The 15,157-nt window shown below is 40.9% G+C and overlaps 1 protein-coding gene across 3 annotated transcripts in view; it reads right to left on the bottom strand.

The window, feature by feature from the left end:
- Window positions 1-15,157, bottom strand: part of FARS2 (phenylalanyl-tRNA synthetase 2, mitochondrial) — a 250,684-nt gene that overhangs the window by 77,847 nt on the left and 157,680 nt on the right. For all 3 annotated transcript variants that reach the window (XM_082325108.1, XM_082325109.1, XM_082325110.1), the window contains one exon: window positions 1,272-1,423. In XM_082325108.1, the coding sequence (XP_082181234.1) occupies window positions 1,272-1,423 (152 nt within the window). The remainder of the gene's footprint in view (window positions 1-1,271; window positions 1,424-15,157) is intronic.

The following is a 15,157-nucleotide window of genomic DNA, read 5'->3' as shown; positions in this document are numbered from 1 at the left end:
TTAATGACTCAAAGCTTTCAGATACCCACACAAATTCCATTGGCATTTCTGTTTCTTCACACAGCAGAAACAGTCTCTCATAACACCACACAAAAAGAGTAAAAAGGAAAAAAAAAAACAAGTAAGTATTAATCCACTGAACCACAATGAAAACTAGGTCATAGAATAATCTATCCATCTGGTCTGCAACACACATCAAATTCAAAAGAACAATAGGGTAAAATACCTGGATGTAGAAAGGAAAAAAAAAAAAAAAAATCTATAGGTGTTGGAGCACAACACTAAGCATTTTCCTATCATCTTCAAAAACCACTGCAGTTAGGTTTACTACCTGCCTTTCTACAGCACCAAAAAAAAAGTCCCAAAGAAGAAAAACTATTTTAAACCCCAGTTTTAGAAAGTTGGGCAGCCAGCAGCATATTTACTTTTTGATTTGGAAACAGCAAATTGAAAAATGGTGCATATGTAACAGCTGATACTTGTCAGTTTTTGAGACGACTGATAGTATCAGTCGGACAAGTAACCCATGCACCCAATGATTGTGTCAGTGCTGCTATATCCATAAGAAGGTATTCTGAAGCCTGAGAGATTGTTCAACAGCGTAAATAAGTGCCAGAAAGAAAGGAATAAAGTCCATTTTTTTTCTCCTTGTTGAACACCAACAATAGTATTCTGCAACAAATCATTATTAGCCCTGACATTCATAGTCAAGGTCTACTAGTGAATCAGGACTAGAAAAAGAAAGGAAGAGAACAAGGAGGCAAATACCAGTCACTCAGCAAAGAGCAGGACTAGAATATCAGACGCCTTACGGATAACAGTGTCACACACTGGCAGATGTATTGAGGAAGGCAGTTATTCACTGCTGCTGTGATTAACTGAGCACAACATAGAATCATTAAGGTTGGAAAGGACCTCTGAGATCATTGGGCCCAACTGTTAACCTAACTGCCAGGTCCACCTCTAAACCATGTCCCTAAGCACTGCAACCACATGTTTTTTTGAATACTTCCAGGGACTGTGACTGTACCACTTCCCTGGGCAGTCTGTTCCAATGAGGTCTGAATACCAGAAGCTCAGTACTAGTACAAAACTGAAATATAAGATAATGTTTTTAAGTAAAAATATTTATTCTTGAAAGTGTTGTAAAAATGTTTTGGAGCTAAAAAATGAAATGTGCGAACACTGTAACAATCAAGAATTTCTTGGTATACAGAACTAAAATATTTCTATTCTGATCACAGGAAGAACATTTTAAAAGTTTTACTTACTTTGGATGGGTAAATTCATCCACTAGGACAACCTTTTCTATCAGGTCTCCACCAACGGTTCGAGCCAAATCATAGAAATCATTCTTAGAGTATGTCTCAGAAGGCAGCCAAAAGGAGATGTCATTGATCAAAGGTGGGTATCTGCTGAGTGGCTAAAAAAAATAAAAAAACCATACCTTTGTAAGTGGCTGGACTTGGTAGGTATACCTACAACTGTTTTGAACTTGTGTAACACACACAGCACACATTTTAGCAGCTTTCTGAAATGCATTTTGAAGTGCAAACTGACCTCATAAACAACTGAGATGCAAGATTTTATACTAGAAAATGTCTTTTAAAGATCCCCTCATAATCACTTTGATTCATTCATTCAGAAGAAAAAACTTGTTTTGTTTGCTGAAATCAGCATTTATGAGCCTGAATACACTTTTGGATCAGAGCTGTTTAAAAGGAAGAGATCATTTTAACATGACTATTCACAGGGCAGAATTGCACTTTTTAAAAGCATTTTTCAGATGTTTTACAGATTCAAAAATTCTTATCACATTCATGTACAAAATTTATATGTATTTTATAACATTCTTATATAACACGATAAGTTTATTATTTGTACTGTCCAATTTCTAAGAAAGTCTTATCAATAGGCACCTTCTTATTAAAAGGTTACAATAAGAAACAGACTTTGGCTTAAAAAGAGGGCTCAGTTCACTTCCCAGGGGTTTTTACAGACATCTAAATATCCACAACAACAAAAAAAGTATCACTGTTAGCATAATTATTAATTCCACAAGTACCGCAACAGACTCTTAAACATAAAGGGGCATCTTTGCTGCAGACAGAAAGAGCTCATCTTATGGTCAGAACAGTGTAACTTGCTATTTGCAAAAACAGGAAGAGAAAGAGAAACAAAACAAGACAATTATTAATTTTTCAGTTTTGATGAAATTTCCCTGGAGTCAATGGGTTTCAGATCTCGCCTTTGCTGAGATGTTTCCCCCTTTGAAGAAAAGAAAATGGTAATGCTCTTCTCTCATGCCCTCTAGGTCATGCAATATCTTACTTCTGCTTTCCATTAATGCACTGCAGTTGAAATAAGTACTTTTGCACAAGATTGTTGGGGTCTGCAGGAGAAAACATCTTATTTTGCTTATATGTATATATGACAGCTGACTTGGTCTGTATTATCTCGCTCAAAAACGTATTCCATGCCTGGGAATGTTTTATGATGGAGCAGTGAAATCCTAAGTGAATACCTGCTAAAGCAATAAACCTGTTAAAAAGTAAAATTTACAGCATGCTGATTTACTCAAATCCTGTTCTGTACAGTGTAAACCAGTCAATAAATATCTGATAAGGAATACAGTGCAAGTTAAATTAATAACCCCCCCCAGTGAATAAAATTGTGAATCACAAATGATTATCCAACTTGTTAAAGGAATAAACTTGTCCAATGAATTCATATCCTGCACACCAAATTAAAAAAAAAACTTGCACAATAAATCCATCACACAAGAGCTTTTGATAAAACACTAATGAATGAAATGTAAACGTCTCCTCTGCTATACAAAAGTCACAGCTGCAAATGCTGGAGATACTCCTCAGTCACTAATTCAGTGTTAGTGTAAATAAAGACATAATCCTGCAGCAGACCTCTATATTCTCACCTCACCCCTATCTACCACTCTCTTTACCACTGCTATATTTCAGCAACCTACTGAACACGCTTCAAAGCTTGTGGGGAGTAAGCCAAAACTCACTGAACTCCCAGCTTCAGGACATTTAATTATTCGACCGGAAGACGTGGATCACGAACCTAAGCATGACCGCTCCATTTGGGCAGGTGCCTACTTTCATTCCCACAGGTACAAGGACACTAAAGAAGAATAATTACGTGTTCAAGTAACTCAGTAGTATCCTAAACCCCAAAAGGAGCAGAGTACCCACAATTCATAGTGAGTGAGTATTTGCTATCAATTTCAAAAGAAGCAGGATTATGTCAGGCACATGAAAACAGCACTCTCTTTCCCCACTTAAAATGAGATGTACACAAGGACCCAATGCAGTCAGATCTTGCAAACGTGCCTGGAACAGTCTGACTTACATTATCAGTGTCATCAAATTCCACGTGAGCAAAGTTACTCAAAGATGTAATAAACTGGAGGGTCTGGCCCTTCTGGATTATCAAGTCTATAGGAAAACTGCTTCTTTGACTCAATCCATGGTGTTACTAGCCTAGATAGAAAATTGTTGTAATTTTGTGTGTGTATGCTTGTGTGTGTTACAAAGACTGGAAGGACAAATGCTTAATATGGTAAGTGTGACTTTTTTATTATTAGGTACTAACCTTTTCTCAGAGCCTTATAATGCAGAAAAATCTTTTATGGTAAAAGGCAAGACAATAATCCCGTATTATACGGTCCCTTCACCACCTGGCTGCAGTCAATATCATTGCAGTAAGTATTATATCAACACTAAAGTTAGTATAAGGATAAAATTCCTAGTTCTCAAACATATTGATCTGTTTGTTGTAGAGCTACATGAGCTACATAATTGTTTATTAGCTACACCTAAAACATGAAGAGGACAGGACAAGAATCTCCAACTGGCAAGTCAAAATGAAGTTACTAAGTTTGTATTCAGGCACCCCAGCAAATACAGACTGTGGCCCAACAGATCCCATTGCCATCACTGTCCTCCTTTCTAAACTCTCCTGCCCTTTAACAACAGAGCAATCTAAAGTCCATTGACTTTGATCCCTTTCCAGGTTCAAGGCAAATGGCAGCCCCAAAGACTGTTTCCTTATGAATTTACAGACATTTTAGAGGCTCCCCTTGAGAGCAATGTGTTCTTCCCACTACATTTTTGGCTATGCTGTCACCTCCAGCCACCACTCCCAGCAGTCCTCTTCGCCACTTAGGTCTGCTCAGCACAATGCTCGGAGAAGCTAACAGGACACTGGCTGGCTCCGCTGCCTGCGCGTTGGCCGACTCCTAGCACGCTGCCCAAGCCTGGAAGCCCTGCCATCCCTCCTTCCACTGCCTGACCACCCCCATTAGGCTTCTGGGGAACTGAAAAGAGGTTTAGGACGAGGTAGAACTGATCCCACCTGCAGAGCACTGCTGCAAGGAGCTGGCCATGCCTGGCAGACAGCACTGCCGGTGCACAGACAACTCTGCACCACTTCTTTGGTCCCATCAGAGCTTTGTCACTACAGCGCTACTTTAAATGTTCTATTTACTTTCCATTTCAAACACTGCTGTGCACTATCTTTGACATTTTTCAACAGCCTTGGAAGACAAGAGTGCTTTCCCAGTAATTACACTATCTATAGGACTCCACTGAGCCCACGTTGTAGGGAATATTGCAAATAATGACAGTGCATTTTCAATCACCCAAGGTGAAAGCATTTAGGAGTACTGAATTACTATAATTTTTTCTTAATAATAAAACGGAAGCTTATGATGATCCACACTCAATGATACATGTTTACTAGTCATTAGTCACACTTCCTTCTCTGGTTAATAAATAAGCCAAGTGCTTACTAAAAGTGTAAGCTTTTCCCTCTCAGGGTGCTAATTTTAGTGTAGAAATAAGTAGTAGCTGGACACCAGTGCTGCACCCTGCTCTGCCAGCCTGCCTCACCCGTGCTCAGATGTACCCGAGGAGCGCATCACTGAAAACTCAGGGCTGTGACTCTTCCACATGGGTTCGTGGTAGTTTAAGGCATTCCTCATCCCCAGCCCTCTGCTCTACCTTTCTGTCCGAGATTACTGCCCCTGCAGCAGCTGATAAAACAAACATGTGCCTGTTCCTCCACCACTGCAGTTCACAGTCCGCTCTAGCCAGGTGAAAATTGCCTCTCGGTGGTTTATGCTAATATACGCTGGATGAAGTATTGAAGCAGCTTGAGGCATTGGGGGACAGCTGTCTTAAGCAGCAACAGGATCCACCAGAACTCATCTGTCAGCATAAAATAGCAAATACTTGGGCTCTGCGTACGTTGCCACACCAGGGCACTACTCTGGACACCTTGGCAGCAGGAATCATGTAGTCACCATACGAGTAGTCTCTCTTTGTCCACACACAACAAAGGATCATCGGCTACTGTGGATCCAGATACCTCATAGCTGCACAGGAAAGAAAATACAATACATGGCAGAAGCCCCAACCTCTGGAGGAAAACCAGCTGGGGGTAATGCAAAGCCAGTGCCAGCAAATAAGCGGGCGCAAGGCCACAGAGTGTCTTTAGCCCAAAGTCCCGAGAAACGAGGTGAACCTCAGCACTCTCCACAAATATTTGGCATTAGGAAAAAAAACAAAACAAAACCAAAAACCAAACCAACCAGCGTTTTCCCAGATGCAGTAACTGAGTGCAACATGCCGAGGGGACAGGAGAAGTTTTGTGCTGTGGCTGTTCCTTGGTTCCCTCCTGGCTGCAGATGGGGGGACACAACGAACGAGTGACAAACACGGTGGAGGAAAAAGCTGTACTTGTATTTTGACAATGGCGACACAAACACAAGGTTAACAACAACACATACCAAAAACTGGGTTAGCAACTCCACAGCAGCCAAACTATTAAAAAGCCAGCCAAGCTTTACTGCCATCACCAGTCTAAGTCAGAAAAATATGAGACTTTGCAGCATCTCGGCTGTCAAGCTTTAACAGTCCTGCATTGCCCATGTTTCGGAGAAATATGTACATAAACTATAGAGTTTTAATGCAACGTCATATTCTTATCGAAATGAAAGCTACAGTCCTGTAATAGCTCAGCCTTTCTTAATATATTCCACGGTGAAACTACATTAATTCAGTGTTATCATAGGAAATTTAAACACGTAACAGGCATGAAATTCAAATTTGCAAATTTACAACTGTAACTTAGCCCCCTTGCACATAATGAAGTTTCCTGTATTAGTATGTATGCTCCTAGATTTACACTTGCGTATTTATGACCAGCGTGGACAAATTACGGTTGCTGCAGGAAACATAATTTTGAATTTCTTGGCTGTCACAGCTTAAAATTCGCAGTCACAATGTTCCATTATGATAAGTTTCCTACCCTTGCCTTCACCAAAACAACTTTTTCCTTAGTTATACATAGCAAATTCTATATGTTCGTACATGTATACACACACACCACACCCCCTCCAAAGGAGGGAATGGAGAAATTTCAACCAAGAACTTCTATAAAGTCTGATAAGCAGATATACAAATATGTTCTCGGATTAAGCTCTTACAACCAAAGCAAATGGACCAGTTTGGGCTCGATGAACTGCTCTGTCCCCCTGCGGGGAACGGCAGAAGGGCGTCAGTCTCCAGTGGTGCTCCGAGCTTTCCGGGGAACGAACAAGTATGATCAGCCCTTTTTGGATGACAGTCTGCTTCCCCCAACAGCGCTCTTCACCTCTGCAAGCTCACATACAGGTACAGGGAACACGTATGTGTCCATGGGAACATCATGTGCTCCCTGGATTTCGGGCACTCTGCTTGTACATGGACCATTTTGAGCAGAAGAGGGTTTCTTCGCGCATGGGTGGGAACGCTCTGTCCTTGGTTTAAGTATCATGTGAGTGCCTTTGAGTGTCCCAAATTGCTTCAAACCATTAATTCATTCAATGTGGAAAGGGAAACACCCTTCACTATTTCTCACAGAAGCAAGGGAAAAAGAGGAGAGAGAGCAAGGGAGGCACCAGGTTTTCCAATGGACTAAAGAGTGCATTTTTTCCACACTGCGCATACCGTAACTAAGGACCTGTTACATGGAACCAAAAGGGACTAAACAAATTCATGGTGGACAGATCCTCTAGTCACTATTAAACACAGCGATCCAACTGCATTCTTGGTTCAGCAGCTCTCTCGTGGCTTTAAACAGGATCAGTAAAAGTAGAGAAGGATCACACTGTTTTCATACTCGCTCTGATGTTCTGCTGTTCTCCAAGCACTTGCTGTTTGCCGTCATGGGAGACGGCATACTTCAGCTGGATGGTTAGGTACAGCATAACAGGTCTTTTCTTTCTAAGAAAACTGCTTCTTTCATGGCATTCTGGTAATGACAATATCATCAAAGCAAATCTCCTTTCCTTCTCTAGTTTAGTGATTTCTCATCTTAAAGCAAGTATGAAGGACAGCATTGAGACATTAAGCTACTGAAGAGAACTGGGTGTACACCACCTTAGATACAACCCCTCTTAGGCATGGCAGCAGTACTATGCAATCAAGTCTTCTAGGGGCTCCAGGGCTGGGGGAAGGCGAAGGATTGCCCAAACATTCCCACAGCCATCCCCATTTTCCTCCCTTTTTACTTTCTAACCAGCCTGGTTCCTTTCCATTCCTAAAGGTTTTAATTTGTCATGGTTGACAGAAATGTTTGATTTCTAAGCTGTGTTTAGGGACCCTGTTTCCGACCCTGCTCTTTTGTTTGCGACGAGAATCCAAACGAACGCTACTACCGGCCACAAGGAGCACCGGCCTACAGATACTGCAGCTGACTGGACTTGCCAACACACACCCGCAGGTCGAATCAATCAAATAATATCCCAGTTTCCACGCCAACTAGTGCAGTTCACAGCCCTTCACGGGGGTGAAAAAGGAGGAGGGATGTCAGACTCCCCTCTAGAGATCAATACCTTGAAGAAAATCATACATTTGGGAGAAAGACCAGCTTGCTTGTCAGCGGCAGCCTGCACAATTAAAACAGCATTGGGTTACGAGCCATTGCTGTTCCTCATCTCGGCAAAGCACTGTCTTTGCCTTTACCTCCCTCATCCCTGGGGAAAAACAATCATGGAATTATGGAAATACAGGAAGTACCTTGCGGAAAATATAAGAAAGAAAACAAGGTTATGAAGAAACACAGTAAATTAAACTGTTCTCAAACGTGAAACACCCATTCTAGATCCAGACTGAGCAGGGAGGTGCCACGGGGCACAGACCGTCTTTCTAACTAAGTCTCAGCCTTCAATGTGGGATGAAGCGGCTGCAGCCCCTTGGCAGGAGCTGCAGCTTTGTGCCTGGCCAAATCTGTGGACCAGATCCCTCTCTGCTGTGTGGTCCACGCCACCATTCGAGCTCTGTCCTCTTCCCACCTAAGCTAAGCCCTAAGGGGTCTTGTTGAAGATAAGAGTTTTGCTCTTGAGACATATTACAGGTTCCCTGAAGGTGCAAAACAAGAAAAAGTTTAATTGCTTACATTCTGCCTAAGTGGTCACCAGGTAGCTCTTCATATCACTTTGTCACCTTTCCCAGTGCTAGTGAAGCACCTTTGAATAGAAAAAAACAACCCCGAAGAATCATCACAAATGCACACACACGTGCACATGCACAAGAACAAATACAACCTTTCTTGCACACTAAAAGTTACAGTTATTATAGAAGAGTCTGTCTGACAAAGGAAAGTCGATACCTAATATGACACTGAAAAATTAAGATGGGTAACGGCCAATGAAATGATTAAACTTCTTAGATAGCTGCTCCACCTTTTCCAAGCACCAGGAGGAATACACAAGAGGACTGCTGCTGTGGCAGAATGAGTGAGTAGAAAGCTTGCCGTTAAACACGTTCATCCAAAAGTAATGATAGTTATTAAGCCTCTGTGGTCCCACCAGAAAGGGACACTGTGTCCCACGCACAACATTATTTTAAATGGCAAGCATTTTATTTTAAAGTCAAACTCATATAAATTTGTCATGGACAATGCTCCAAGTTTAAAGCCACAATAAACTTCTCTGAGTGCAAATATGTATTTTAAACTGACCTGTGGTCAAAAAACTGAGAAACAACACATGACTTTTGAGATGCTTTCCAGACACAAAAGGATCACTTCTATTGCCACTGAAAAGGTTATTTTTATATGATCAGTAAGGAATTGAAAAAGTGCAGGAAAGACATAAAAAAAATGGAAGGATTGATCTAATCCTATTAAAAGCAGGGTTGTTGCAGTGCACACAGCAGAGAGATGTTTCCAGATACCCATGCACTTAGGCATTTGGATATGCCTTGCCACTTGTGATCCAATTATAAAAACAACCAAAAGATAAATATAAATGATTCCTAAATAGCGGTGCTGGACTCTCTGCTCTGTGCTTGACTGGTCAAAACTAATTCCTCATTCCCATAGAACAGATAGGACTCACAGGGAGAACCACCAAAAGGGATGTCTCTCTACTACTCACTCCCACATCTCAGCTTCTTACAGCCCCTTTTTGAAAGCACGAGGGTGAAGAAGAGATTAGCCTGACGAGTTCCTATAGGAGTTCTAGGTCTACTGTGGAAAAATATGCATTTTCCTCGTGATTCTTCCCCAACCTCCCAGTTGATGGCCTACCGAGCTAGCTGGGTTTCACGGCACTAATCTCCCATTTCAAACACACATATATCACTGCAAAACAACTAAAAGCCAAGAAATCCTTGTTCTGGCATCACTTTTCCATTTGAGCAGTTGCTACCAGAGAATTGTTGTGACACAAAGGGGAACAGATGGGACAACCTATTTATTATGTTGTGGTGTCATCTATAGAAAACGAGCAAGCTTGTGTCCTGGGGAAGGACTCACCAAAACGGTAAAGTGGATTCTCACATCAAACCTAATAATCAACACTTAGGACTGCCTTTTGCACAGGCTATCCATATTGTGTCTGTTCTTCCTACCCAAATCTCCCACCCCACAGGCAGATTCACTCTATCAGGTTTTTTGTAGTGGGGTAAAAAGGGCAGAGAAAACAAACTGTCAACGAATAAAGACTGTATATACCAATCCTGCACTTTTCTAAAAAAACATCTACCATGCCTGCAAGGAACAGGTGATAAACTGGTATAAGTCAGCAGAAACCCAACTTCTCAGCAGATACTAATCATTTCTTCTTCAGCAGTGCCGAGCACCTGCAATTCCTGCAGAAGGCATTGGTTGCTGTAGGCATTCAGTGTTTGCCACACTCAGAAGTCAGGTTTCCTCCTTTCTGATGGTTTGGTTTGTATGTTTTTTCTCATTATGCTTAATAATAATGCCGAGATAAATAGCTCTGTGGGGTAAAATACTGCACACATCAACAATTCATATAAAAGATTTATATCTAAATAAAGAATGCAAGTATTTGGAAAGAGACCACAGCAATATGATGATGTATTTCTTCCAAATACATAGCATAACAATGGAAACAAATTGCAGCCAACATTTTATTTCAGCTTAGACGAAAAAATCTCATATAAAGCACTGTTGATTATATTTCCTTTTCTGCTCATTAAATCCACCATTCTGGAGAGTTATTGTTTAAATAGCAGAATCTCCAGAACACCTGAATATGACTTAGACCAAAATAAGCTGGCATCACAAATCTCACAGGCACATGCAACACCTGAAAAAGTCCTTCTTCCCACCTAACAAGCTGTATTTTTTTTTTTTCTCTCCCTCCTAAAAAGTATAGAGATTTCCAAGACCAGGGCAATGGTGCTTTATATTTCTTGGCCAGGTACAACTTCACATAATGCCCTGGACATTGCTACGCTACAAAGGAATGTCATCTTTCTACACTTCTCAGACTTATGAGTTGATCTGTATTGTCTGGGAAACACTACTGTAGATACTGCATCATAAAACTCTATGCTCCCTAGGAAATTAAAAGATCTCAATTGCCACGTACAGTAATTTACCTGAGCAGATTACTAGTGGTTTTGAAATATTCTTCATGATTTCCAGTGCCACTAAAATAGCTGGGTTTCCTTCTTCACTTGGGGAAACTGCCCGAGTTGCAACGATTCTTGGCGAAATCCAGTACTTTAGTTTCCAGAGTAGTCAACTTCACTTTTTTCACCCTTAAGTACTAAATTCATACAAATCATATCCTCCAAAGTGCAAAACCAATAATAAAACACCAGGGCAGTGTAGCAAGCTAAAAGTAGTATCTAAAGAACAGTAGGTAAGCTAAAGAGAAACAGAAATGAAAGGATTCACTTACTTGTCCAATACTCAGAAGAGGGAGAAAAGCCTTTAATTTTTCCTTTCAGGCAGACCCTGAGCATTCCTAAAGCTATGCTCTTGTTAAAGAGTAATAACACTTACAAACAGAAAACTACAGAGAAGCCATAAGCTGAGAACAGACGAAGCACAAAAAGCACACTAAGCATTTAAGTATGCAATGACAAAATGTAAAGAACATTTAAATTTCTACAAGCAGAATCCTTGTGCAGAACAGGTATTTCTTTAATGCCTTTCCTTATTTTACAAGAATCAGAAAATGGGTTCACTCTTGCTGATTTAGGAGAACAGGTTACATGTGGGAATAATTATGCAAACAGGATTTAACACATGTGCAGGAGCAGGAGGATGCAAGCAATCCTCAAAAGAGGTGATTTCTTCCCATTATTAATTTTTAGAAAATTGCAAAAGCAAATCCTCTGCAGCATCTGCACCCCAAAGCATTATTTACTTGTCACATTTTGGTTTAGGCTGTCACTACTGTGGTCCATGTGTCTCTCACACTAGCAAGATGAAGGAAATTCAGGACGGGTATGATAAGAATAATACGGTTCTTCCCAACTGTGCCTTCTGTTGTTTGGCTATTCTCTGTAGCCTAATTCATATTCCGATCAGAGAAGTGGTAGCTGAAAATCAGGGTTTTTTTATTAACACCACTTACTACAAAAGGTGCTCCTGTTCACACACACACACACCCCCAGACTGTTCTCCCAAGCCCTCATTTTCTAGGGACGCTCTACAGCTGAGCTGTAATGGCTAATCATGATGCAGATGATGACTGTAGGGGTTTAGGCATGATTTTAGAGACCACTTTATCAAAAGCTCTTTGCAAGATATATTTTTTGTGTGTAAAACATTGGCACAAATGTTAAAACAGCTATCAAGTAAATTCATCTGTGACAAAACCCATCCTTTTATCCAAAACTGGTAAAAAGAATTAGAGCGTGTTTTCTACGGGTTTCAAGATCTTTTTTTCTTCCCCCCTCGCCCCCGCTTTATATTTCTGTGATTGTGTGTGCATACCAATACATACCTGTATCTCTGAAGACACATACTTGCACAGCGTAAGTGCTTAGGCACAATTTAAACAGGAGTTTACTCTTACATCAAATGCATAATGTACACTCACAAAGATGTATTTAACCCTGCTGTAGGCATGCAGATATTCAGATTGTGATAATTACCTAGGACTGCCAGTCAGAAACCAGGGTCCCATTAGGTAGATGGAGCACAAAACGATAGCCCCTGTCCTGAAGAATTTTCTGTCCTAGGATAGTATTGGAGAAGACATGCTGAGGCAGGAGGTACAAGACAACTACAACTGTAGAGAGCATGGAAAACAGAATTATTGAGTAGGGAAACTGAGTCACTTCTCAGGTCAGGGCCAAAGACTAAAGTCAAGATAGTTACTGTGCCATCCTCCTAGCCAGAATTCTATTCACCCCTCTGTAATTAAACCAATATTGGAAAAATATTGGCAGAAGTGTAAGGGTCACTCTCCTTACTAGCTCCATACTTTTGTAGACAATAAGACTGAAAGCTCTGAACATCTGTGGATTCCTGCCGAAACCACCAGCAGCTGGTTCTCATAGCTTCACATAACCAATACGAAATCTATTGTTATTTTAGATTTCCAGGTTTACTCCTTCACTTAATATTAATTTAATGTGTGTTTCAGCATATATATCACTGCTGGAAATTGCTCCATGGCTTATTTAAGCACTTTATATAACCATTATACTTCATCATTTGGGATGCAATAAAGATCGGTTGATATATTCAGCAGCAGAATTACTCATTTGTGAGCTATTTGTTTTAAAGAGCCTCAACCAGTCAAACTGCAAATATATGAGGTTTAGAGATCAGAGCAAACCACAGTAACACATGCTTTTTGAAGCTTATTGCACTTTTTGCTAAGTAGTCATTTAAATAGTATCAGGTGTACTTTGACGGGGTTGCACTGGCTTTTGCCTACAAAAAAAAAATAGACATCAGCAGCAAAATGATTCTACTGACAATAACTGTACATTGCAGCAGCATTCGTAACTGGAAATTCATTTTTTATTTACATCATGTTGGGTCAGCTCAAAATTCAGTCAAGGCTACAGTTGCTCCTTTTTGTTTAAAACCTAATTGGAAGGAAGTCCTTGATGGTCTGTTCCCAGTTGCTGGGAATCTCTTTCACTTGTATTGATGACACAGCTGCTGAGTATACCACATTCTCTACATATTCACCCATCATCCTCTAAACTAACAACATGGTCTAAATTCAGCCACACCTGAGAGGGATATTCTTCAGGCACTATTTTTTTTCTTTTACTTGTGCCAAAGCCTTTCATGGGATACGGTGTGAATGTTATCACTCTTGAAGACTTGTGAGGCTGGGTTTCTGCCATTTTGTTCCAACTTTCAAGATTACAGAGAGGCAGAAAAAAGAAGTGATCTTGACTCCTTCATTTATTTTTGAACAGGTAACATTCCTTTTTTATGTGAAAGTATTTTTACATTAATTGCATGCAAGGACAATGGAAAACACCTGTTTGGGAAGATACGGAGAGCCCAATTTGAAATCCATGGGACACATCTACAGACTCAGTAGCCTTTGGATCTTGTGAGCATTGCACAGTTGTTTCACTCGGGATGTCACCATTGGAATCTAAATGACAAAAAACTTTCAACAAGAACAGCTGTATGTCTTCATCCAAGTTACAATGTCCTTTCTTCTCTAGTCCTTGACTTTTCTTTCAATTACTTCTGGACTCCTTCCTTCTTCCCTCCAGGACTGAGGTTCTGGATGTCCAAGGTACATGGAAGGAAAAGGTAGAAGACTCCCAGCTAGCAAAGACTCCTCTTTCCACCCAGGCTGCTCACTTCCCTCACTGAGCCATGACCTTTCCCCTGTGCCACTTACGCATGCAGGCCACAGTGCTGTGGCACACTATCCAGTGGCAAAGCTACCTGACAGGTTTTTTGCCCTCCCATCTTTCCCCCAGTCACTTCTGGTTTTATCCTGCCTCCAAAAAAAGAAAAGTGCTGTCTCCTCAGTTGTGCTGAGGGCATGGGGCAACACTGAGAAGTGGATCAGGGAACCGATATGGCTTTAAGGCACCGCAGAGGCAAAAGGGTCCCTGATCCACCTCAGTGTAGCCACAGAAGTAGCTGCTGTGGCAGAACTGGAACAGCAGAACAGAGCAGTACATGGGAACAGGGGGACCTGGGAAAGAACAAAAATTTGCTTCTCATCCTGATACTGTGAGAACCAAGGCTCTGGGAACAAGTGGTACAGAGCAGTCACAAAACCGCCAAAATCCTTCAAACGGAGAGAAGTTTCAAGTGCTGTCTCTGACTGGACCTGCTGTCAAAAGAGAAGACATCTTCCAGGTGGACACACTGGTATTTCACATTGCAAGCTTCCAAAAACCCCCGTGGCACTCTCTAGGTTTGTTAGTAAAGCCGCGGACCTCCCACATAGCTGAGAGTTTGAGGAAACACATAATTCCATCCAGGTTTTAGAATTATCTGCCATGTCATTAAAAACTCTATTGGTCATTTAACTGTGTGTTAGCATAGAAAACAAAGTAAGGACAAAATATTTTGCTCTTTGTACATATATATACATATACACACATACTCCATGCACTCTAAACAAATTCCAACTGGGACAGTTGTGTATAAAGCAGAAAACTCAGAACATCCAGAAAGAAGAGCTCAAACCAGCTATTTTGCTTCAAGTCACCACCAGCAAGACCAAATCTGCTATTGGCATGCAACAACTTAACAGAGGTGAACAGGAGAGTTTTCAAATATTCCAAGAGTGTGAAAACAACCTAGAATTACTTAAAGTATTTTCAAGGAACATAGGTAAAGGAGAGGAAAAGAGCTATTTTTTTGCTAATGAATATCATAGACTTCC

This window comes from Platalea leucorodia, assembly GCF_965183815.1.
Source record: "Platalea leucorodia genome assembly, chromosome: 1".
NCBI classification, from domain to species: Eukaryota; Metazoa; Chordata; class Aves; order Pelecaniformes; family Threskiornithidae; genus Platalea; species Platalea leucorodia.
Note: the sequence above shows the minus strand (reverse complement) of the source record. Positions and strands in the feature narration are given on the sequence as shown.